Raw genomic sequence first — 25068 nt, 5'->3', positions numbered from 1 at the left:
GCTCTCTCTCTCTCTCTCTCTCTCTCTCTCTCTCTCTCTCTCTCTCTCTCTCTCTCTCTCTCTCTGTGTATTCGTGTATGCGCGAGCGCTTCTGTACGTATATATATATATATCTATATATATATATATATATATATATCAATTAATATATAATCGAAAATGTATGTTTGACAATTTCTAGCATTTACAAATAGAGAGATGATTATGATAAATTAAAGCATACGTTAAAAATTTTAAAATTATGTAATCTTTAATATTAAAGTTAAATATAATACCTGTAGTATAAAATTTGTCGCATAGAACTTTTTATTCATTATTTTTGGTTAAAAAACGTCGTAGTACAGACCATACTATGTCATAATTTATAATTAAGTATAGTAATAATCACTTAATTACGATAGTAAATAATCTGATAATTTGATGCAGTTGTGCTTAGCGATTTTGTAAAAAATTATTTTTAAAATTGTATGTGATCTCAAGTCAAATAAATCTATATGTTAGTTGGCACTGGCATATTATCACGTAGCCTAATTCTTTTATTCGGCCGTAAAAAATATTGATGAAGATACCTAGTGCTCAACCACGAGTTTATGTAGAATCATGTGGGAGAGAAGAGTAGAAGTGGAAAAATAATCCAGATACGGGAAAAAGGAAGGAATCAGTGAAAGAGAGAAGGTGCAGAAAATCAGCTGTTGGTATCGAAAAGTTGGATATCCAGATTAGTAGAAAATAAACTCTCGGTTTGCGCTCTATTCGCGTGGGATTGTGGACTCGCGGGTGTGTGTGTGCGTGTGCGTGTGCGTGTGCGTGTGCGTGTGAGTGCGCGCGTGCATACGCATGTTACGAGATAGAAAAAAACAGTAGAATTGAAAATTGTTTCCGCACCGTTGCGGTAATCCGCTAATAGTGCGCTCTCATTCGCCCGGTAATCCGTAATCTGCCGATACACGTACAGTAAGTTTCGCCTCGCGCGCCATCACACGGCTAAATCGTCAACTTTTTCGAGCCTTCGCTCCTCGCATGAGCATCAGTCATTTTTGCCCTTTTCTTTTCCGATAATGAAGAATTCCAATTTAAAATTTTTTTTATTGCTTCAATTAAGAGCAGTATACTCAATTAATATTAATAAACTTTTAATAAATTAAAACATTCGTTCATTATCGAATAAAAAAATTATCAAAACTGCTAAATCGAGAAATAGCATTTCAATAATTATTCAGTATTCATGTCTCTCTCTCTCTCTCTCTTTATATATATATATATATATATATATATATAACTCTAGGTGTATATGCGCATGTGTGAATATACATGATTATAATTAATTAAATATACATCTTAGGTATATATAAAAGTGAACAAAATAAATCACAAATTATATCAAATATTCAACCTTTTTTAGACACAACGAATAAACATTTTTCTTAATATATTGAAAATAGTTTGAAAATGTAATTTATTTTACTTTTAAATCATCATACGAAGTAACTATTTAACTATTATTTTTCATTGATTAATGAATATTCAGTGCATTATAAAACAAGTAATTTAAGTATCACCTCATACACTTTTATAATTTTATTCCAAACTATTAGATTTTTTCTTCTTAGTCTACAAATTTCATTGTCAGTTATTAAAGTAAGTAAATAAAAAAAAAAAACAAAAAAAAAACGATAAAGTCAAGTGAATGCAAAATGATTAAAATCTACATGAACTATTTTAAACAGATAATAAATGCTTAGAACTATATTATTTTATACATAATTAATTTTCAATAATAAATTTCCTAATGTGATGATTTTTTAAAATGAATTTATATTTCGATACATTGATAAAATAATAGTCAAATTAATCATGTACGTAAAATGGAACTAGATCTTTCAGTTTGATAAAGTATTCTTTTAATTGAGTATATTTCAGTTTTAAGCCTGTAACTTTTTCAAAAAGGAAAATTTTTCTCGATATAATGACGAAGATTGAATAACATATCAAGTCGTATTAAAAGATAATTATGATATAATAAAATATGATTGTAGTCATCAATTTAGTAACAAATTAACATTTAATTACGTTTTTTAAGGTGAATTTGTACTGAGCAACTTCGTAAAAATATCAATCAATTTTAATGGAAATACAATTAAAAAAAAAATACTTTTTCGAAATTTTTTATACGTGCCAATTACATTCTTTAATAAATATTTTTATCAAATATTTAATAATATTTATTAAAGTATTATTATAATGTTTAATTTATTGTATATAATTTTAAGCTGGTAATTCTGTGTCATTGTGCAAAAGGTTCTTACAAGCGAATGAAATTATCTATCCTTTGAAAAAATGTTCTAAATGAAAATCACAAATCTATAATAATATACATTGTAATATTAATTATATTTAATCTGTTTTTTTTTCCCCAAATAATCTAGTCTTATCGATATAATACTTTTATTCATAATATTTTTTACTGGAATTCGCAGAATCCATAAACGTTATTCCATAGTTGCAATTCATGACAACTATTCTTTATCTATTTAAAGCATTTACATGGCGGTTTATGTGTATTTCATTAGCGATCACTAAACTGTAAAAAATAGCGATTAAATAGCAGCTATTATATACGTACGTGCTTGTGGTTATTTTGTCTTGAGATTGCAGATATCTTGGCAATATATGCGAGTACGAGTAGCCGCAAGCTCTTTATGTACATATATGTACATAGCAAGCTTGCGATGAACGTAAAAGCTTCATAATTTAGCCTCGTCGAAACAACGAACTTAACGGTATTTTCATAATACTTGGTTGTATTTCGCAGAGGTTTTAAACATGCCTTTAAACATGTCGTAATGAATCATTCGAGTGTGTATATGCACGTAGGTGCGTAAGTAATTACATTTTGATTATGCAGGGGTACTTTGTATGTACGGTCACATGGTTTTACAAATAGATCAAAGTGATAGAGCAGTATTCTGTAGTGCATAATGCGTATAATATGCCCATATTCCCACGATGGACTTGTCTGATGAAAGACTTACCCATTCAAGCGGTCATTTATATACTTGAAATTTTATTATTGCATAGCCATATCTGCATAAGTACGATTATCCATTGAATAAGAATGATTTGACTTCTAATAAGATTGGAATTACAATGTAATTTTGTGCTCTAATGTAATTTGAACTGATAATATAAACTTTCATTTATCATAACATTGAGCTTACTCCAACTATTATGTTACTATTATTAATTCGCTATTATTATTAATAGCAGCATCAGTGCTAGTAGTAGTAGTAGTAGTAGTAGCAGTAATAGTAAGAAAAATAAATTAATTGTTAATATCTCTAAAAGTATTCAACCTCTTAATTATAACTTATCCAAAACAGTTTCAGCTTTGTCCTCCTTTGCCTCTCCCCTCTTCCACGCCCCGTCTAAATATCGTATTTGGACTATTCTGGTAAGGGGGCCCTACGTTCTCCTCTTCAACTTTCCGCAGCCCTGACTCGCAAACCGCACAACTCGTTCCTTCGTATTAGTTGCGAGCGACGCTTATTGGTCGAGCATAAATTGAGCGCCCGATTGATCTAACAGCCAAAGCTCTCGGCTTCACCAGAGAAGCAGTGGCTACATTGCGGATATCAAGACATAGTCCGAGCAGGGCCTTGAAGTTATAAGAAGATATTAGAAGCTTGAATTTCACCTCTAATTTCCCTCGACTTGACCTTCCAGATATAGAGTAGAGTAGCACTAGCTTTGTGATAATCTAATAGGAATTGTTAAACTCGAGAAAGTAAAGTAGTGATTATTAGGAAAAGCCTTATCGTCAGAACATATAATTGTGGGTAACACAACACTATTATAATGAAATTCTAATGCGATAATGGATTATCGCGTGTTATTTAAACTTGACAAGTAATTCCAAACGGAGGATTTACCTTTAAATCAGATATAACGTGAAGATGACCCCATCGGCGTTTAATGCTATATCTTCTTTACTCTAAATATGAAATTAGTGAAAAGAGACGATTAAAATTGTGCTCTCATAATTTCTTTTTCAAAGCGGATAAAACGTATTTTTAAATGGATGTTTTAAACTATTATTTTATTTAAATGTTACAAAGCTACTCCTTGTACATTGCCATTGTACATTGGTATCCGGCAAAAAAAAAAAAAAAAAAAAAAAAAAAAAAAAAAAAATCAGAACGTTCATTAAATTGCGTATGCACAAAGTGATTGAATAATTTTGAGTAATATGCTAGTACAAGTACACCTAGAACAGCTGTCGTGATGGAGTTCCATCATCTGTCTCGGACATGCATCAGGACATGCACATGGAGTCCAATCCAGATTATCGGACGTACCGTCCTAACGCATCCGTACGAGGTATCGATCCTCATAATATGCTGTATGAAAGTGAATTATTCTTAATTAATATTCAGTTTATATATGTCATTTTATTTTATTTTATATACTATTATGTGGTTTAAGTTTTATTTTACCATTTCTCGTAGGGTTTTTACAATTGCGCGAGTTTGTAGAAATATTTAGAAAAATCAAGATAGATCATTCATTAATTAATAATATTCATCAACTTATTTATTTAATTATCATCATTATATCAATATTCTGTATTTTACTAATAATTATTATTATATTGATAGTGATTATGATAATAATAATAATAATATCGTATAATTTTGTGATGAAAGATTTTTAACTGAAGGAAAAAATAATAGATATTGTACATACTTATATATATATATATATGTGTGTGCGTTAAAATATTTTTGAAATATTGAATTTGTTGAAACTGTTTTTATTCGATCTTTTGATTTTTAATAATTGGTGAATGATTTTAAAATAAAATTATGGTTTTTTAAAATTTACTACTGCATTTGAATTAAAAAATTGTTCTTTCTTTATCATCAATAATTTGAAAAATTCACATAGAAATAAAAAAATTCCAGAATAACGAACTTGAATGACCTTCTTGAATTTTTCAGTAAGTACATCTTAAGTAAAGTTTCAGCCGATATCTAATTATACTCACATTTAAAGTTGATAGTGTTATATAAAGAAAAGCTTAATATGGCTTAGAAATTAATTGTATTTACATAAAAGATAAATATTTAAGTTATTTAAACAAGAAAGAAATTATTTTCATAATTTATTTGATAAATAGTGTAGCGAATTTTTTTTTTTTTTTTTTTTTTTTTTTTTTAATGTAGCTATGTATGTAATTTCTTATTCCATTACTATACGAATATTATTAATAATAATAATCGTATTCCACTGCATCATAATGCAATCCTTATTTCAATAATAATTATAACAATATTTAAAACAAACTCGATTGGTGTTGAAAATCTTTAAAAATATCAGAAATAACAAATTATAAATATTCATTATAATGTTCTTTGTACATAAATATTTTGAATATTTTGAATACTATTATTATTTGTAAAATGATAAAAATAAAAGAAAATATATAAGAAATGAAAAGGAAAGTGTTTTTGTCAATAATCAAGTCAAGTAAAATTACCCCTACACATATTTAAGACATTGAAATATTAATGTTGAGGAACCATATCGGATGATTTACTTAATGTGTTAAAAAGATTGGAAATATGGAAAGAAGAGTAGATATCGGCGTTTAATCAATCACTTATAAGGACAGCCAATTCTGAAGTTAATTAACATATACGTTTTATTCAAGCTTTTCTGCCTGACTTGGTAATATAGTCACGTGTTGAGGCTTTGAGCATCGGTATAGTTTGAAATACTTCGTTTTAGTATAATATCATTGCCAATATTATCAGCCATATAACTGATTTGCAGGTTCACAAGATATCTGGGTTAAACTGAATTTGATTATTAAAGGATTATGAATATAGATTATAAATGAAGTACAGAACATCTGTATCGAACTATGTATATCATAAGAATATTATACGTGACTTTTAATGTCCTTAAATTATTATATTTGAACGTCACAACCGTTTATCCAAATATCCATTTTATCAGAATTGATAATTTTTATAACATTCAATGTAAGATAATAATATAGGCTTAGGTAAAAAAAGGTTTATATACTTTTTATAGGAATTTTTATATATAGTTTTATTAATTTTATTATTCTGAATAAATAATTTAAAACTTCTTTGAAAACATATATATATATATATATATATATATATATATATATATTACCGATTAACTTTAGAAAAAAGGTCGATTGCAGGTAGAAATATTTATCACTATATTGAAATTTACACAATTAAATTCTTCATATTTCGTCATGCTTTGATAATACATTAACTTACTTTGTATTAGTAAAGTTACATAAATGAAGACAATTATTCTATCAAAATTAATTAATTATTATAAATTCAATACTTGTAATAGATATGTTAAAAAAATATTAGAATGTGAAACGTAGTGCAAATAAGGAACTTTTTTTTGCATATTTTTCTGAAATATAATACCTTTACGAAAATATGGTTTTTAATATAGAATTTCGATATTTGAATCGATATATGAATATCAAAGATATTTCTTTAAAAATATTTTCACCTAACGATATTTACAAAAAAAAGAAAGAAAAAAAACAACTAACATTTTATTTTACAATGGAGCGCTGAAAATCATTCAATTTATGAATGAATAAATTTTTTATTCTTATATTATACGTATGATTAGAACTTTGCAAAATCAAAATTTCGAATTAATCGCTATATAATAAAAGATAATATTACGGCATTAAAAGTACGCGCTATTTTATATAGAAAAATATTTTGATATAAGCACATTGCCCTCTTTCACAATAATTTGGGATTTCTTATTTATGAAAATTATTAAGTATCCATTGGTATCGTCATTATCAGTACTCCTCGTCCGAAAAATTGTACTTGTATACACGCGCGCGCGCGCACACACCCACGCGCGCACGCACAGACACATGTAAATGGTCTCTATGAATACTATTGAACGAGCGATCGCAGCGCCTGTACTTTATCATAATTTACACTTTGTGCAGTTACCTTCGCCACCTTAAAGAGCCAATTAATTTGTTGGGAAATAAGAGAATCGTAACATGCAAGCCAATTGCAATAAAATTGCCAAAGTATCGGCTTCTTTTTGTGAGAGGATTTATCGCGGGACCAACTCTAGGATTATTATCATCAGTAACCAAGCATCGAGGATCGTGTTGAGGCGCACATACCTCGAAACGATTATTATCCTGCTTCTCGTCTATCCTGACGAGGCGTGCGCTTACGCGCTTCTTTTTCACCACGTCCGCCGGGGTGGGTAATCCCAACGGTATAGAGCAATGAATCCCAAGTGTCAGAATTAGCGTAAAACGCGGCAGCTATTTCTGAGTTTTTCAGCCAAGATGGAGAACGATCTTCCATCACATCCCACAGCTCGTAAATCTTCACGATTACGAATGAGCTTTCCTCGCCTTAGCTGGTCTCTCTGCTTTTTTTCATGCATACCCATATCAATTCCCCTTCCCTATAATAACGCTCTGATTTTCTCTTTTGCTTCTGAACGTGCAAATTTAAATGAATGTTTAATCCAAAGGAGATTAATCCTTTGCCGAAATTAACTGTATCTCTTCATTATTTTGGATGAATCTTAATAAGCTTCTCTCAATATGATTCAATATGCCAACATTGAAATAAATAATATTTAAACGATGAGTCACCCCATACGTAAGAGCTCAAGGTACTTTTAATATATTTATATATAATATTAATTAGTCAAGTATTTCAACTATAGAGCTAAGAGAAATGATATTATACGTATTTATTTTTTATTTTTTTTTCAACAAAATTTTCATATTTTTTACTATTACAATGTTCTATAAAAAAATTATGACAGTAATTTCAAAACCTGAATTTATGTTGAACTACAGCACATGATTAACATTCCTTTTTCAATTAATATTGATGTATGCCAACAACCTTTCATAACAATGAGGCTAAAATGAATTATAAATGAAATCACGAGTTTTAAGAAATTGGAAGATTTATTTATTAATAAATTATGCGAATATAATATCGAAAAGTATGAAGCTTTTAATTATATGAAATTATATTGAAAATGATTTTTATTATTATTTCATAAGTATTATTAGAGCAGATGTTCAAGGAGTTGAAAATTTCTGAATATCTAATTCCCGGCTCAAGCCATATTCTCTTATATTTATATAAACATTTAATATTGAATTTCAATTATAAATATCAAAATGTTTATATCATTATTTTTAATAGAAAAACATTAATAGAAGAAAAATAATAATAATTAGCAATTGAAAAATATCTATATACTCATATTTTCGGACTAAGATAGGTAATAATAATTACGAATTATGATTATTTGCTTGAATATATATTGGTTTAACATATATTGCATAAATTTAATATTGGTTATTTACGTTTGGAAATTTCGTTTAAAATAATAGCTATACTCACGTATAGTATTCTACATTCTAATTAAAAACAGTCTAATGGCTCAACAACTATCGATATATTTAACAACAATTAATGATCATGGCCATTAAAAGTTTTTTTTTTTTTTTTTAGAAATTTGTTAGCTTGAATTATACAGATTAAATAATACCTTTAACGTACGCTACTCGTGATTAAAAAAAATTAATATCATTGATATCGTGATACACGTAAAGTTTATTCAATATTGCAACATTGCGTTTATAGTTTTGATATAATTGAAAAATAAACTGAAAACTAATAGTAAATTTATGTATTTCTGTTTATTTTTCCAATATATTTATTTTGGTTATAACCAGATACCAATGCGCTATTGGTATTATATTAATATTAAAAGTATCGATTATTTGTTATACTATTATGTTATACAATGTTTAATTGTATATTATATTATAGTAAATCATATATATTATATTATGTAGTCTCCTAATAAAGAAATCTATTTATTTTGTATGAAACTATTCGTATGTTCGATAATATAGAATTACAATAAAGTGCATTGATGTAGTAATTAGTTTAAGTATACTAATTAGGATGTCATCGTACATCCTACTCGATAGTACGTACATCTCAGTCATGAGTGATAAATGGTAGCGGAAATTGATTACGAAAGCGAAGAAAGACCGATGAGATGGAGGGAAGAACAACAATAAGGAACATCAATAATTGCATAAGTATATCTCTCGATAATTCTTTAAATAAATATAGTTTGTTATATGTGTTCGTGATGGTGTTATGAGGCAGATAAATGAAAAATCCATATAGGATCTCATATATTAAATTGCAAAAGAGAAAAGTTAATGATTTTAGATCAAACAAGTAGTTTAATTGCCGCATACTGCTTTAGAGGTTTTCTTTTCAACAATAACCAGTTTAAAGGCAATATTGATGCTTTAGAGACTTGTATTACGGGCTTCTCAGCCTCAGAGGGGCAAGAGAAAAGAAGACTTTGGAGGCAGATGGAACGGTAGTCTCTTGAGTGCGAGGTTGCACCTTATTTGAGTTGCCTCGCTGATAGAGGAAGAGAGAGAGAGAGAGAGAGAGAGAGAGAGAGAGAGAGAGATAAAGGAGCTCCAAAGATGGTTTCTTATGTTTCTGTTACAAGTCTCAAGCTTCGGATACGTTCAGCAGTGCTGCCATGATAGAATAATCAGATACTTAGGACGTGGAGACAGGAGGCGTCCAGGAGGCACATGGATCGCACTTTTGCGCTTCCTCGGGGAAGTATATCAGCTCAGGTCGTTTGCGTTCAGGCAGCGGCTACTTTAGCTTGACAACTTCAGCAACACCAGCCATCGCTTCTTTTACTTATTTTTCATTCATTATTTTTTATTTTATAATATCGGCACTTTTGACAGTATGCTCAACGTAATATCGAAAATAATGAAATTATCGACTTTTTGAATAGCGAGGCTAGTTTTTAATTAGACAAATCGAAACTTTCTACGAGCAATTTACGAGACAGTGTTATAATTCTGATATAATATTAAATTAAAATATAGGCAAAACTTCTTTTTCATTATTGACTAGTCATGTCTTATAAAAAATTTTTATCTTTATTTCAGATATTTGTCATCGTTTTTAACATTTACTATAACAATATACAAGTGATAAAAGTATACGCTTTATCCAAATAGTACATTGTGTATAGTTAAATAGTAAAATTTAAATCACGATGTATTATTAATTCCCTTACTCATTATTAATTTAAATTTTTTATGCTAAATAGATGCATTAAAAAAAAATTAAAAATAATAGAAATAAATTGTATTAAATAAATTGAAAAACTATTAAATTCAATTTGTCCACGCTTATGCCGATAATTGAATTATAAAATCTCTCGATCCTCCTCTAATTACTGCAAAGTTATAGTAATTAAGGATTCTTGTTTAATTAGATTATTCAATAAATAATAGAGCTGAACAGTTCGCAGGCTCGAGGACTCATTAAGTTTTTAAATAAGCAAGTAAATGTTGTACTTCTCGTTCGTATTTTCAAGTTTCAAACATAGATTGTCATTGCAGGTGAAACTTTGGAAAATCACACCCACGTATCCGCTCATCTAGAAAAATGCAATAAAATTTTTAATGTATTTGTTCATTTTTTTTTTTTTTTTTCGTATTGCGAGGTGAAAGCTGGACTTAAAGGAAGAATAAATAGGACGTAGCGCATGAGGGCTTTGTCTTCTGGGTGCTTTCGTGCTTTGTATCAAAGTGCAAGTGCTCAAGTGCCAGCGAAAGTAGCGCCTTCGGTAAAACGTCGGTATGTAGTCTGAGTCACGTAGGAAAGATCGCGCGTCATAACCTCGGCGCTATTACCATTGTCTTTGTCATTGTCTTTCGTGCTTTATTAAAAGTGCGATGAAACGGGACGTAGAGGGGAAGGTGATAAAGGCATCGGTGGTGAGTGTAGCATTTGTGAGGAAAGCGTATGTCGTCCATTACTTTTAAAAATTAATTTCTCATAATCATGTCATACTTATCTATATTTTTATTACTATTTCGTTGATTGTCATAAAATTTTAAAAAATTTCACTATTAAATGACTACTTTATAATTGTTCATATACATCTTTCATCATTCCCTATTGGCTTCATTTAACTATTATAGAAATTTTCAAAATGTAAAAAATATCTTTTTATCCAACTTATTTTTAATTATTATCAATGAAAATTTTATGATTTATTTGTTACAATATAAAAATTTTTATTAACAAAATTTTTATTAAAAAACTAATTTATTAAAAATTGCTTTCCATGCAGTCGGTTAATCGACGTTTCAGTTGATTAATTGAAAATGTATTTTTACGATGAAAGTTTCATTTTCAAATATTATAAAAGTAGGCTCACAAATTGAAAAACACCAAAATTTTTGTATTTACATTAATTTAATTAATATTTGTCATATTTGTCAAATATAATATTTATTGATTAAAGAGTCAATTATGAATGTTTTAAATCAATCAAAAAACTTTATGTATCATTCATTTATAGTTAGTTTGAATTTATAAATACAATTAAAAGTATGACTTTTAATATACATGAATGTGTGCGTGCGCGCGTGTTTGTAAGTAAATTGTAATAGTCTTTTTAAATACATCAAGATTGCATAATTACAATTTTTATTATTTTTTGTATAAGATTGTTTTGGTAGATATTTTATATTTGATCTTATAATTTATTATTTAAATAGCTATAATAAAAAACGTTTTATTATTACCTTAAAAAGTAGAGAATATGTTCATTATATTACGTTATAAAAAATTTTATTATTCCGAATGTACAATTCTTTAATGGTCCAACGATTATAAATAAATAATCTTACTTAACTAAAATTTCAGATAAATTTATGTATGTTTGGAATATTTTTATGCAAGTCAAGTTATCTATATATATATTTTATAGGAGTAACTTAGAAAAAAAAATTTTTTATTTATCTAGGTTTTTATTAAATTCCGTCATTATTAAGATCGTTGCTTACAAAATTCATTACGTACCAATCTCATTTTATGACCCTCAGTTGTCATTTAATATATGAAAATTTTCTTTAATCTCTCTCTCTCTCTCTCTCTCTATCTATCCCTATCTATCTATCTATCTATCTATATCTTCGTCTTGCTCTCTTTTTCTAACTTTGATTCGCCTATGGAGAGTCAACAATTAGATTATCCGATACATAAGCAGAAAGTGGCTTCTTGGGAAAGTAAAGTTAATTCGTAAACTATGCATTGTATACACGTGTTTTATCGATATTACATGAGCTTTGCATTGCATTAACGGCTCAGACTGGCCAATAGCCTCGGCTAAACTGAGAAATTGTCGATGCGATAGAACGTTAAGGGTAGTAAAGCAGTAAAATAATGGTGCATTGTCTGGTTTATATTACACTTAATTCTATTATTACATCATTTTTGTTTTGAACAATATGAATAAATATTATATATATATATATATATATATATATATTTGATATTTTTTTTTTACATTCCCGTGCGAACATAGACACGCACGCATTATAACGTATTGACTAAAAAATTAATGAATTAATTAAATATTGAAATGAACTCGTAGTAAACCAGCGACAGAAATATTAAACTAAAATTTTTTAAATGTCATACTTTTCTTAAATAATTCAACTTGTTTGCATTGTTTTGAAAATAATTTTTATATTATTACAAATCAGTAATTTTATTATAGTATGAGCCTTATAATTTTTATTAGTCGCTTGAAATAAATGCGAAATTATCGTAAATTTCTGCAACGAATGTATAATAAGGCATAACTTGACGTTTGGCATTAATGTTTGAATTTTTCAGTCGATATATGCCTTGTGAGTAAAATGTAATGGCAATTTGCAATGGTTGTTCTTAAATTTAAATTAAAAAAAAAAATATTTAATTTTAAATTAAAGTCGGTCAGTTGGCTATTAATTAACAAGTAAAACTTTAATGAAAAAAATGTAATAGAATTCATATTAGATTGTATAAAAATTTAAGTTGTATGTAAAGAATAAATAAAACATGAAATAAGTAATTTAAGATATATGTAAATATCTGCATTGTTGCAGAATTATAAAATTTTATAACCGAGATATTTGCAAGTAATAAGAAAAGTCTATTATCTGCATATTAAACTTCTTCTTTAATTAATGAATAGCAGAAAGAGCATTAAAAAATGTAGGATATTCTCTACGGTTTCTTAAAAACAGATAACTGTTAAAATGCACGTTAAATATAAATCACACGTATATGGTGATTTGGAATAATAAATCAAATATGTCAGTATTGGTAACTGAGTTGCGAGCAGTCTCAAAGCATGTTACTGTCAAATGAGGTGTTATCACGAAAATTCAAAAAATTATGCAGTGTTGTCGGCTATGAATTTATGGTGCATATATAAAATGTCCAAAACAAGCTGAATTATTTATTATTTAATAATTAACTATTGAACGTTTATTTCCAACATCATATTGGATTTAGATATTAAGATTAGGAAGCAAATAAGTTATACGCAATCAATGAGATTTCAGAAAGTACAAATTCAACTTATGTACTAACACAAATCATGAATCGAATATTAATGAATCATTGGGATGCTTAGATTAAAAATTTTACCTTACGTTTATATAATCTTATAGGCATAAGAATATTTACCTGCAATATATGAATTATTACACGATACGTTTATCGTTAAAATTAAAAATTGAAAGAGTGACCTGCAAAATATTATTAAACAATAAGATATAATTGTATCATACGCAAATTAACAAAGTTAATTGTTATTGCTTTAATTTTATTTGAATATAGCAATAGGATAAAATGTAAAGTGTAGAAGCTCATATAAATTTATCTTGTAAAGTTTTCTGATAATTCCCAGTTAGTAATGATAAAAAAATTAAAAGACATGTATGAATTAATTAAGATAAGTCTGTATCAATTTATAGTGATTTGCCATTACTCTTTGTCTGTCTGTCTCTCTCTCTCTCTCTCTCTCTCTCTCCTCTCTCTCACTCTCTCTCTCTTTCTCTCTCTCTTTGTGCGTATGTGCGCTGAAGAAATGAAATCTGTAGAGTGTTTTAGGTATAAGCGCAATCACGTAACACTGAAAGGGCACTATCTACGTGATCACTTAACTCGCAAAGTTTTTTATTCACTCGAAAAATAGAAACACCATTTTTATATTTGTAAAGCTCTGATATTGCAAGCTTCAACATACCGAGAGCTCTATTCGGGTCACACACAAAGTATCTTTTATAATCATAAATTGATATATGCGATTACATATATCTTATTGTTTTCAATAAATATAGATATGAATTTAATTATAAGGGCAGAAAATCATAATTTTTAATTACATATTATAATTCGTAATGAAAATTTAATGTAAACGCATTTATCAAATATATTGGTACCTTTCTAGAATATTAATGACACACACACACAAAAACAAACAAACAAACAAACACACATATATATATATATATAATTTTTAACAATAGTATTTTACAAACTGATGCCTATGAATCAATAAAATTAATTTTATATGTTAATACCAATGCAAAATGCCTTATATTGTTCTTTATTTAAAAATATATATGTATTTTGCAGGATTATATAATAATTCGTTAATTATTAGTAAGTAATTGAGTAATTTTTTACTCAAAACCTTTAACTGAGAATCGGAAAAATAAAAATAACGAATATAATGATGTTTATTAGCATCATTGATATAGTTGGACAATTTTAATATCAGATTTTCTCGTTCTACTTCGTTTCGAGCTTTTATAAATAAGAAATAAAATTGGAAGAGTCGTAAAGAAAGTCGTACGATATCTGCGAAATATCTGTGTTGGGCTTGGAGAGTAGCTTTGTCGCTTAATATCATCTCTGGATGCAATCGATACTTATACAAAAGCACACGCATACTTTGTCATGCAGTTCGCGTCGATGTGCTCTGGCCTTTCATTGACATAGATACATTAGGTCCACTTAATCATGGACTCGTAGATTCGCGATTAATATGACCTAACGAGGGTAGAGTGAGCGGGTGACCGTTTAGAATGTAAAATGAGGTCTGGATTTGCTAGGACGGTGCAATAAATGCTCGCACAATTAGTACCTGAGTGTAGGTAATTCCCTTTTTGAAAACTCATTTCTCTCCTCAATATTGAGCGATTAATTGCTCTAGTAGGCGAACAATTGCGACGGTATGTCATGTTTTTCTACACTACTTACCCATAGTCCATAGTAAGTTAGTAGCTTAATAATCATAAAAACAAAAGTTTCATCTTTTACCCATATTTCATTTATAATTACGTGGATAATGCTCGTCTATATAGCAATTTCAATAATTAATACAATGTTAATTGGACGCGTTAATTATATTTCTGGACAATATATATTATTACAATAATGAAAGTACAAGATGTAAATGCGGAAGTTAACGATGATTATGAATATTGTATTGTTACTCGAGGACTTTAATATTTTAAATAGTCATGGATGCGTTGAAACAAGGCGTATAAATATTATTGATCACATATGTGATGGATAAACTTGCGACTAAACTTACTCAGTCGCTATATTGCAAGCATCTACATAGTTATAAAATCATTTATATAAGTAAAACTTCTTCTTAATTCTTCTTTAACAAATACCGTAAATACTACCATTTAAAAGTATATCGATACATTAATGGACGAATGTCACACAGCACTACCACGAATTCATACACGATATTAATATATATTGATATTGATATTGATTATGAGACATATATTGATTTTATTAATGTGTTGAATAAAAGCTCGCAGCAGTTAATATATGTACGTGGGTATTTTCATATGCACGCTCGATTTTTTCTTGAATATACGCTTCATTGTTTTAAGATTAGAATAAAGAATCAATTAAAAATGTAGAATATAACAAATGGTAAAATTGAATTTGATGCATCACAATATTTAACACGTGACCGATGATACTCTTGCCAATTGTCCAAACGAATACTGCTATTCACATTCAATGCAAAAGTTTCGAAAAATACTCGATCAGAGTTCAATGCGACGCCATTCGCAAACACGACAATCTCAATCTCGGATCACGAGAAAATAAGCAAATCCTACCCGCGTTGCATTATTCAAATTCTCCGAGCAGCGAGCGCAGCGCGCTCCCGCTCTACACATCCAATGCTTCTATTGCCAAGCTACGAGTAAACTATCGACAAAGATAAAACACAAAAGGAATAGGAGAGAAAGAAGTGATAAGACGAAGATGGGAGTAGTACTCACGTCCATTCCTCGGCGATTTTTCCATCTTCTCCAATCGGTGAAGTCGGCCCGCCAATATTCGACGTAGTACTCCTCGGTGTACTCAACGCCATGGCCATTGCCAAACCGTCCCTGAGTACGCGTCGACGTGAGCACTCGTGGACTGTGGAGGTTAACCTCCAGGTACTCTTTACCTTCCTTTGTAACCATGTTCTTGGGGCACCAAGCACCTCCACCCTTGTCCTTTCGCAATCTGAAGTAAATGGATTTTTGATGCTTTATATTACCTCTTATGCATACACACCTGGCGAAATTGTAAAGTTTACGGGAATATTTTTATTAAATTTTAATGACGATCACGATGACTATGATGATAATAATAATAATAATAATAATAATAATAATAATAATAATAATAACAATCGTAACAACAACAACAACAACAACAACAACAACAACAACAACAATGATAGAATAACCTTTTAAAATCTTTTTGCGTTTAATATCTTATATGCCAATATATACAAATTCTACAAAAATCGAAAACCGAAACAAAAAATAAAAAGAAAAAACAATAGAAAAAAGCAAAACAACATAATTTGCCTTTGCGTTATAAGTTATTAATGTAATATAAAGTAATGCGAAAATTTTAAGTTCATCAAATTTATTACTTTCATCATTTTAAAAATATTACAAATATCTTATCGACTTCAAATAGAATCGTCCGAGTCTACAAAAGTAATTTTTCAATAACGTTCTATAATAATATTTGTATTTTCTTTAATATATAGCGTGAAGTTTTATAAAATTTTTTTAAAAATTTTATATAATTTAGTATGTCAGATTTATTTATTTACCTATACGTGTAATTATTAATTTTTAAAGTGTATAGAAATTTTTCATACGACATTATTGATATAATACAATTGTCATTTTTCAAGTCAAATTTTCAAATGGAATGATTATGCTCTAATTAATTAACTAATAATATATTAATTATAATATATATATATATATATATATATATATATATATATATATATATATATATGTAATTAAATTAATTTTAATTTTATTTATACGGCCAGCATCATTATATATAAATAAATAAAATTCTATTAATTATTAAAATGTCAATTCCTATAATATTCTTATAAGAGAAAATATATTGGGGATGAAGGCACTTAGGAAACATATAAAAATATGAGGAACTCGTATCGTTAACAAGATTAATTAAAAACTAATAATTTTAGTTATCGACTAAACTTATTTTACATTATCATAAATATATTTTATCTATATTTTAATTAATTATATAATTGTTAAACTGTGATGCATAGAATAATTATACTCAATGCGTATTCATATCTAATAGCTAAAAATAAAGGCAAAAAATTATTTATCAACTAGGTATAATAATTAATAATAGTCATGTCTATGCCTATGTAGTTCGAAATTTTCTCAAAGTCTCAGAAATAAAAGTCTTGGGTTGATAAAAATATCTCAAACATATACATGAAACAGAAAAATATTATAAATAAATAATAAATCAAGCAAAAACATAATGATAATAAAAATCTATCAAAATTTGTTCAGTATATAAATCATTTTCAGGTGGATTTACAAATCCCAGTGCTTAATCAAGTAAAATACGCCACGAAATTCAGTCGAATACAATAAGAAGAAGCGTATCCCACTGTTTGAAAGTTCGAAATATGGAGATTCGTATTTAATAATGGTGTGGAGTTGAAACGATGATTCCAAATATTCTTCAGCATATATTAGAAACGTAAACATTTCGTTATGTTTAGTAAATCGTTATTCAGTATAATGACGTCCTTGTCAGGCGAAAGTTTATAGTGCCAGAATTCTACAACAATCAGACACATCTACCGTGTCTTACTAAAGTACAGGTTCGGGTACCACAAACCAGTATCATCGAGAAGTACATGTCAAATGAAGTGAAGATAGCCGTTGATAAATTGTATCCTGTTTCAGTTGAGAAGCCTTATCTAGTATACGTAAAGATACCGGCAGCCATACTGCACATTGTGCAGTTAAGCCTGTCTGTACTACATTTGAGGTTGAGAAGCCAAAACGATATTGAGTGAAACTGTTAATTGCTATTACAACAAATGAATCGTGAAAAATCTTCCTTTATTACTTTACCTATTCTGGCCAATTGCTTATTCTCATATTAATACACAATAATATTCATTATATTGACTTTTCTAATACATTAAATATTCTTTGTAGATAACTAATTATTAAAAATGCATTAATGTATACCTCAAATTATTTGTTATGAATGCATTCATGTAGATTGTCCCTAACCCACTAAAGCTTGTAATTTATTTAAATATTTTCAGACATCTTGTAGATTATAATGAATAATATTTATTTTATTTGAAAAGGATTTACGTTAAAACATATTTTTAATTTATAATATTCAATTGTATGTTTTGATATAGATAAATAATTTTGTTATTTGTCTAGACAATGGCAATTCTACTAAATAAAAGTTTTTTGGTATTTGAAAATAAATTTATTATTACAAGTCGGTTTTGTGTAATATTGATATAGCTTATCTTATTTTCGTTGTCGAGGATCTCAAAAATGTCTCATTAAAATCTATCGATTATACCATTATTGATTCGCCATTATTGTCATTTGAAGATTACCATTGCCGTTTAATGAACATTGATTTCTATTATAACTAGATTATTATCTAAAAACCTGTTTTATTCGGAATATCTAAGACACGTTTAGTATCTAATGTTCTAATTTTCACAATTTTCTATTACCATTTGTTTACGTTTCTTTTATTTTTCTAATTGATTAGATGTTTTATATATTTTAAATTAGTATAATATTGGAATCACAGCTAATGATTTCATGCAATTTTGTTACATCGGTGATATATTGCCATAATTATTAGATATTGGACTTTTGATACGAGAAGCATTAAAATACTACATGATTATGTCATTTACATGGGATGGAAATTATGATAATAACATGAGAAGATCTTCTTTTCTTTTTTTTAATTTAATGTGATTGTGTGTATTGCAGAAGAAATAAAATAATTCTTATATAACTTATGTGAAAAATGATAATGAAAATTCATTTGGAACTTTAATTTCACAATAAATAATAATTTAATAAATACATAAGAAAGTTTTTAATTCCTCTAAAATGCTTTACAGACTTTATATGTAACTTATTAATATAGAGAATGAAATATTAATTAATGATTAAAACTTATTACTATAATATTGTATATTATTATGTAATTCACTATTTATATCATAATAACATATTATGTGAACAAAGTTTGTTAATGGTACGAAACAATTCAACAAGATGAAGAAATCCTTCCCTAATCGAATGACTTCTACATTAAAATCCTTTTTTAGAGTGCAATCGACTTATAATTTCCAGCTTTAAAGAAACTTTCATGAAATAATATATCATTCAATAATAATTCATAAATTTGAAAATTAAAAAAATGTCGCAATGTATCTTTAGACTTTTTTTATCAAGAATTATCAGGGCGTAGTTAGAAAAGCATTAAAAATCTAAAATTCTGGCTTATCAATCGAGAAACTATAAAGTTGAATAGAATAGAAAAACAAAATTATTTCTTCTACAAATGCATGATGCATTTACATATGTGTTTAACCTAGTTTACGATACTCGTTGCTTGATAATCAATTCGAATATCAAGTATCAAGTGGAATGGAGATAAGAACAGTTCATCGCTGGACATTTATTATATGAGTAATATGAATTTTCATTATTTCAATTTTCATTATTTAATAAATATTGATAAATAAAAGTCACCATATTGCTGGCAAAATTATTTATTCAATTCTTATAAAAATATTGGCAAATGCATAAGTTACAAATTCTGAGCCTAAAATAATGATGATTCAATGTATATATAAATGAATAAATTATGAATGAAATTATATGAATAAATGCATGAAATCAGTAAGTGATCAGTATGCGAAGTAAGAGAAAACAAAAATAGTATTAATCTTTGGAATTCAGTATCTGAAAGCGGACCTCTTTAAAATTATATCACAGTTCAAATCATAATTAATACCATTAATTTTATTCCATTAATAATTATATATATATATATATATATATATATATATACATGTATGTATCCAGTTATTATCAATACATGTAAATGTTGGATAGTACTTGGAAATGAGCTAAATTTTCATTAATAACAAACAAAATTTCAATATAATTGACAAACACATTCGTTATTAGAAAGAAACATATACAGGATTTGGTGTAAATTACATTGATGGAATAATTAGAATAAAAGGCAGTGGCTGTTAACCGATGTAATCAAAAGAGAAAATTAATATGCAATCTAATTATTAGTGAGAGAAGCTTGTGAGCATATAAATCGACATTATTTGAATTTATGCACTAATATAACTAGTGCGCCCAGTATTTCATAGCCTAGAATCGTGAAAGAGGGGGAGGGAAGGTCCAAGTGTCTGGTCAATAGTGCATGGATAAGAGCACGTGGTGATAACGATCCACGTCATTAGTAATGCTAATGCGCCGCCTTTCGACTGATGAAGCCGACATAATGCGGCACCACTACTAGACTCTTCCATTGTCTCACTCTTTTGCGCTGTTTCTTAAGCGTAGCTCCGTGTTGGTATTTCGGCATCCTTAGGAGAGCCAGTCACTAGACTTAAGTAGGAGGTCCAATAGGGTCGCATTAGTAACGGGAGTTACCGTAAATTTCGAGCTTAGGGCACGACGATCTCTCCTTCGCCATAATTAGCTTCGACCACGAAGTGCGCGAGACTTCCTCCGCTAATTTGTTGTCGCTGCTGCGCCTCAATTGCATTTCAAGGATGGCTCGAGCTCTCCCGAGGTTTTGTTTAATTATTTCATGCTGTATGGCTATAATTAGATTTTTGTGTGCTTTCATCGATAAATTGGGTTAACGTGTTAAGTAGTTTCGTAAGATTGTTAACTGCATTTTCACATCGAGAGAAATTCATACTTTTCTCTCCACTTGTACCGAGCGGTTCGACAGAATTCGGAAAATTCTAATTTTATACAAGGGAAATCTACGAGTTAACAATTCACGAGAACAATATCAATCTCTATAATTTTAATATTTGTAAAATATTTTGATATTGCAAATCAATTATCCGAATGGAGTATAATAATTTACGAACTGAAATATCAATGAAAACGCTCTTTACGCTTATATAAATTATAATTATAATATTCGAAGCTTCGATTAACAATTACATCCATATAATTCTTTTGTAAAATTACAAAAACATTTTCACATCATATTATATAAAAAATTTAACGTAAATTTTTATATTGCTTCAATAAAATAAAATAAGTCATATATAACGCAATGTCTGTTAATTTCACTGCTTCCGCTACTTAATGTCATAATAATTATGTATTATCAGATCTAATAAAATAAGAACATCACATAGATATTGTTAATGCAACTATTATTTACAATGAAATAATTTATAATAAGGAATTTAAAAGTTATGTGGAATTAAGTTTGATACAACGCTTTGAACGAGGCAGTGATCCAATAGTTAAAATGCAAGAATGTCGGGACAAGGATAACGAGATTGCGGCTGCTCTTATTGCTTAGTGATAACCTTATTTGTAGTTGTGAAAGTATAATACATCAATGTATGCACTATATTGAAGTAATAATACCGTGTTACATTTAATAGATAAAAAAAATTTTCGTGAAATTACTTTGTAGAAAACTATTCAAAAACTATAAAAATTTTATGAAAAGCAAATAAATAATATACCGTTTTCAGTTTCTCATCAGAATAATTACGATGCAAAAGTAATATGCATATAGCAAAAGTATGCAGAACTAAATAAAGGTTTAAGTTTAAATTCCACGTTAAAAAAGCCTCTAATGGAATTATAATTGAAAAACGAACAAAATTACAACTTTATTTTGGAAACATATTAAAATTTTAATTAATTTAGACTTTCATAACTAATGACTTTCTACATAATGCATCGATAATATTTATTATAAATGGTATCTCAACTTTCTACACTATAACAATAGTTGCGAAGAACATAATGAAGTTAATAATTTTAAATCTAAAAGCAAATTAGCAAGAATTAAAATTATTTTATCATGAAAAAACGTAAACGATTATTTCAATACAACATTACAAATACATTTATTAGTTATCAAAATTATATATACACACACACACACACACACACACCCGTTGTTATAATCACAATGAAAAATATATATATATATATTTTTTTTTTTTTTTTTTTTTTTTTGATGAATTATAACAAATACAATAGAGTACAATTAAGAATTGATAATTTGTGAAAATTATATGTGAGCAAATCATAATACTTCATTTAATATGCATAAGATATTGGTAGAAAAAGAATTTCTAAACCTTAATTAATTATATGAATAAACTATTGTAGTCATTTTAATTAATACAAAACTATACTCTCTTTTAAATAATCAAATAAGAAAAATAAAAAGCATACTATGCTAATCATTTGCGGAAAAAAATTTATAAAATAATTATTAAATTTTATCTATCGTATTTGAAAACTTTTTACATTAATTGCATTTTGAATTTAAACTTTCGGAAGAGATTATCTTTTATGTTTGTGTTAAAATAATAAAACAACAACCGTATAGACTATTTTCAAAATATAATCATTATATCTCAATCTTAAATATAATATCTCAATGAATATTTAATAAAAATATCGTTGAATTCGACATCTATATGTATTTAATGTAATATGTATATGTGAAACTATAAGAATAGTGTGAAAATAACAATAAAAATAATATAACATATATATGAAATGTTACATTAATTACTTTATAAAATATTTAACGAAAATTTATCAATATTTATATCAAATTAATAATGTATTGTTATAGAATTCTATTATACTTGTAATTATGTATGTATTTCTGTATCTTTTTCTTTTATAATACATGCGCGCCTGCCCTTATTTAATTTGTACTAACATTTAAAATTTATCAAATATGCAATTAATTTAGATGCTTTCAATCAATTTCTTTTACAATCGACTATTCACGAAATACTCTTTTTTTTTTTTTTTTTTTTTTTTTATTAAATATAATTCAAAAACCATATAATCTTGTTCATGAAAGTAAAATTTTACGATTATGAATTTAATTATTGAATCAAGCACGTGAGTTATATAATTATTAGAGTTATTTTATTCTTCAGATCTTACTTGACTTATAAAAAATATATCACATTAATATGAAGTTAATATATATATATATATATATATATTGTGTAATATAATTATTATATTTTGTACGATATTTTTCGACAATATTATCACAACTAAAGAATACTTGCGGTGTGTCGCGTAAACAAGAATAAAATAAAATAATAATTTTTTAATATTAAAACATACCACAGCGAGTGGAACACTTAGTGTTCCACTCGCCTGAATATTGTTAAACACTATTGTAAAATGAATATTCCTAAAAAGAATAAGACGTTCGTTGCAAAAGAAGTATTCCCGTACTTCACAGACCCTAATCATATATATCATGAAAATAAATGACTCTCCCCAATTGTCCACTAGACTATTCATTGTATCAATATTTTAATGTAAAAATGAATGTTGAGAATAGTCTGAGTTTACTTTAAGAAATTTAACAGGTCCGTCGAGAAGCTTAATCAACATAACGTATTCAGGCTCACAATTCCGCATCAGCACCCAAAAGACTACTCAAGCACCAAAAGTAATTTGGTAAAAAGGCCAGTAAAAGAAAGGAATGAAGGAGAACGAAGACTCGTCTTTTTTCAACGCTTTCATCGTTCAATGGGTCGCCTCGTCGACCAACCTCCACCAACCGAGGAAAGGAAAATGGGCCATTCGAGGGCGTAAGCTTGCTGCCTCGCTCTTGAGGAAAAATAAAAAGGATCTTTTAAAAAGTCACGCAGGCCAAATGCAATACACATCCACTTGTTTACTCAATGTACAATGAATTGCTCGCACTACTATATATAAGCTTTACTTTCGATCTCTTCCAGCCATTTTACCATTGAAGCATATTTGCAGGTATTATTTTGAAACTACTGCGCCGCGTGAAAGTCTTATTATTACATCTTCCATCAAAGACTGTTGTATATTCATATTCAAAGCGAACGCTTACGAAAGAAAGAAAAGCGAAGATGAAAGGGAGAAGTGGCCTTTAAAAATGAAAAACTATATAGAGAAAAGAATAGTGGAACAAAAGTAGCGACAAGAAGATAAAGAAAAAAACGAAAACAGACTAGTGTATGAGAAAGGGTGTAAAGAGAAGTCATTCACATGGCGATGATATCAAATGCATTGAAGAATGATATTATTTCCTAATCGATACATTTAAAAATATATCTACATCTATGGAATTAATATTAAATTGAGATGAAAAAATTGAGCATAACAATTTATGCCTAAATTGAAAGTCTGTAAAGTTGCACATGTCGTATGCACATGTAATGTTCATTCTAATAAGAATATTGCTTTTTCATTTGTTTTCAGTTGTTTTACTATTTTTACTCTAAACAATCTTATGCAAAAATGTGATTAATCATTAAAGAAAATATAAGGTAATATGATTGATATCTATAAGTACAAAATAATGATCAATTTTTCATATGAATCATATAATTATCGTGGAATTAGAAATAAGTTTAAGTAATGTTGGAATGAGAAATTGAATTCTAAATAGTATATTCTTT

At 27.9% G+C, this 25068-nt stretch overlaps 1 protein-coding gene across 1 annotated transcript in view; it reads right to left on the bottom strand.

Annotated features, from left to right (window-relative positions):
• The window catches only part of Ddr (discoidin domain-containing receptor 2), a 126225-nt gene that overhangs the window by 76588 nt on the left and 24569 nt on the right, over window positions 1–25068 (bottom strand). The window contains exon 3 of the mRNA XM_011503040.1: window positions 16292–16523. Within this exon, the coding sequence (XP_011501342.1) occupies window positions 16292–16523 (232 nt within the window). The remainder of the gene's footprint in view (window positions 1–16291; window positions 16524–25068) is intronic.

This window comes from Ceratosolen solmsi, unplaced genomic scaffold, assembly GCF_000503995.2.
Source record: "Ceratosolen solmsi marchali unplaced genomic scaffold, CerSol_1.0 scaffold61, whole genome shotgun sequence".
Lineage (NCBI taxonomy): Eukaryota > Metazoa > Arthropoda > Insecta > Hymenoptera > Agaonidae > Ceratosolen > Ceratosolen solmsi.
Note: the sequence above shows the minus strand (reverse complement) of the source record. Positions and strands in the feature narration are given on the sequence as shown.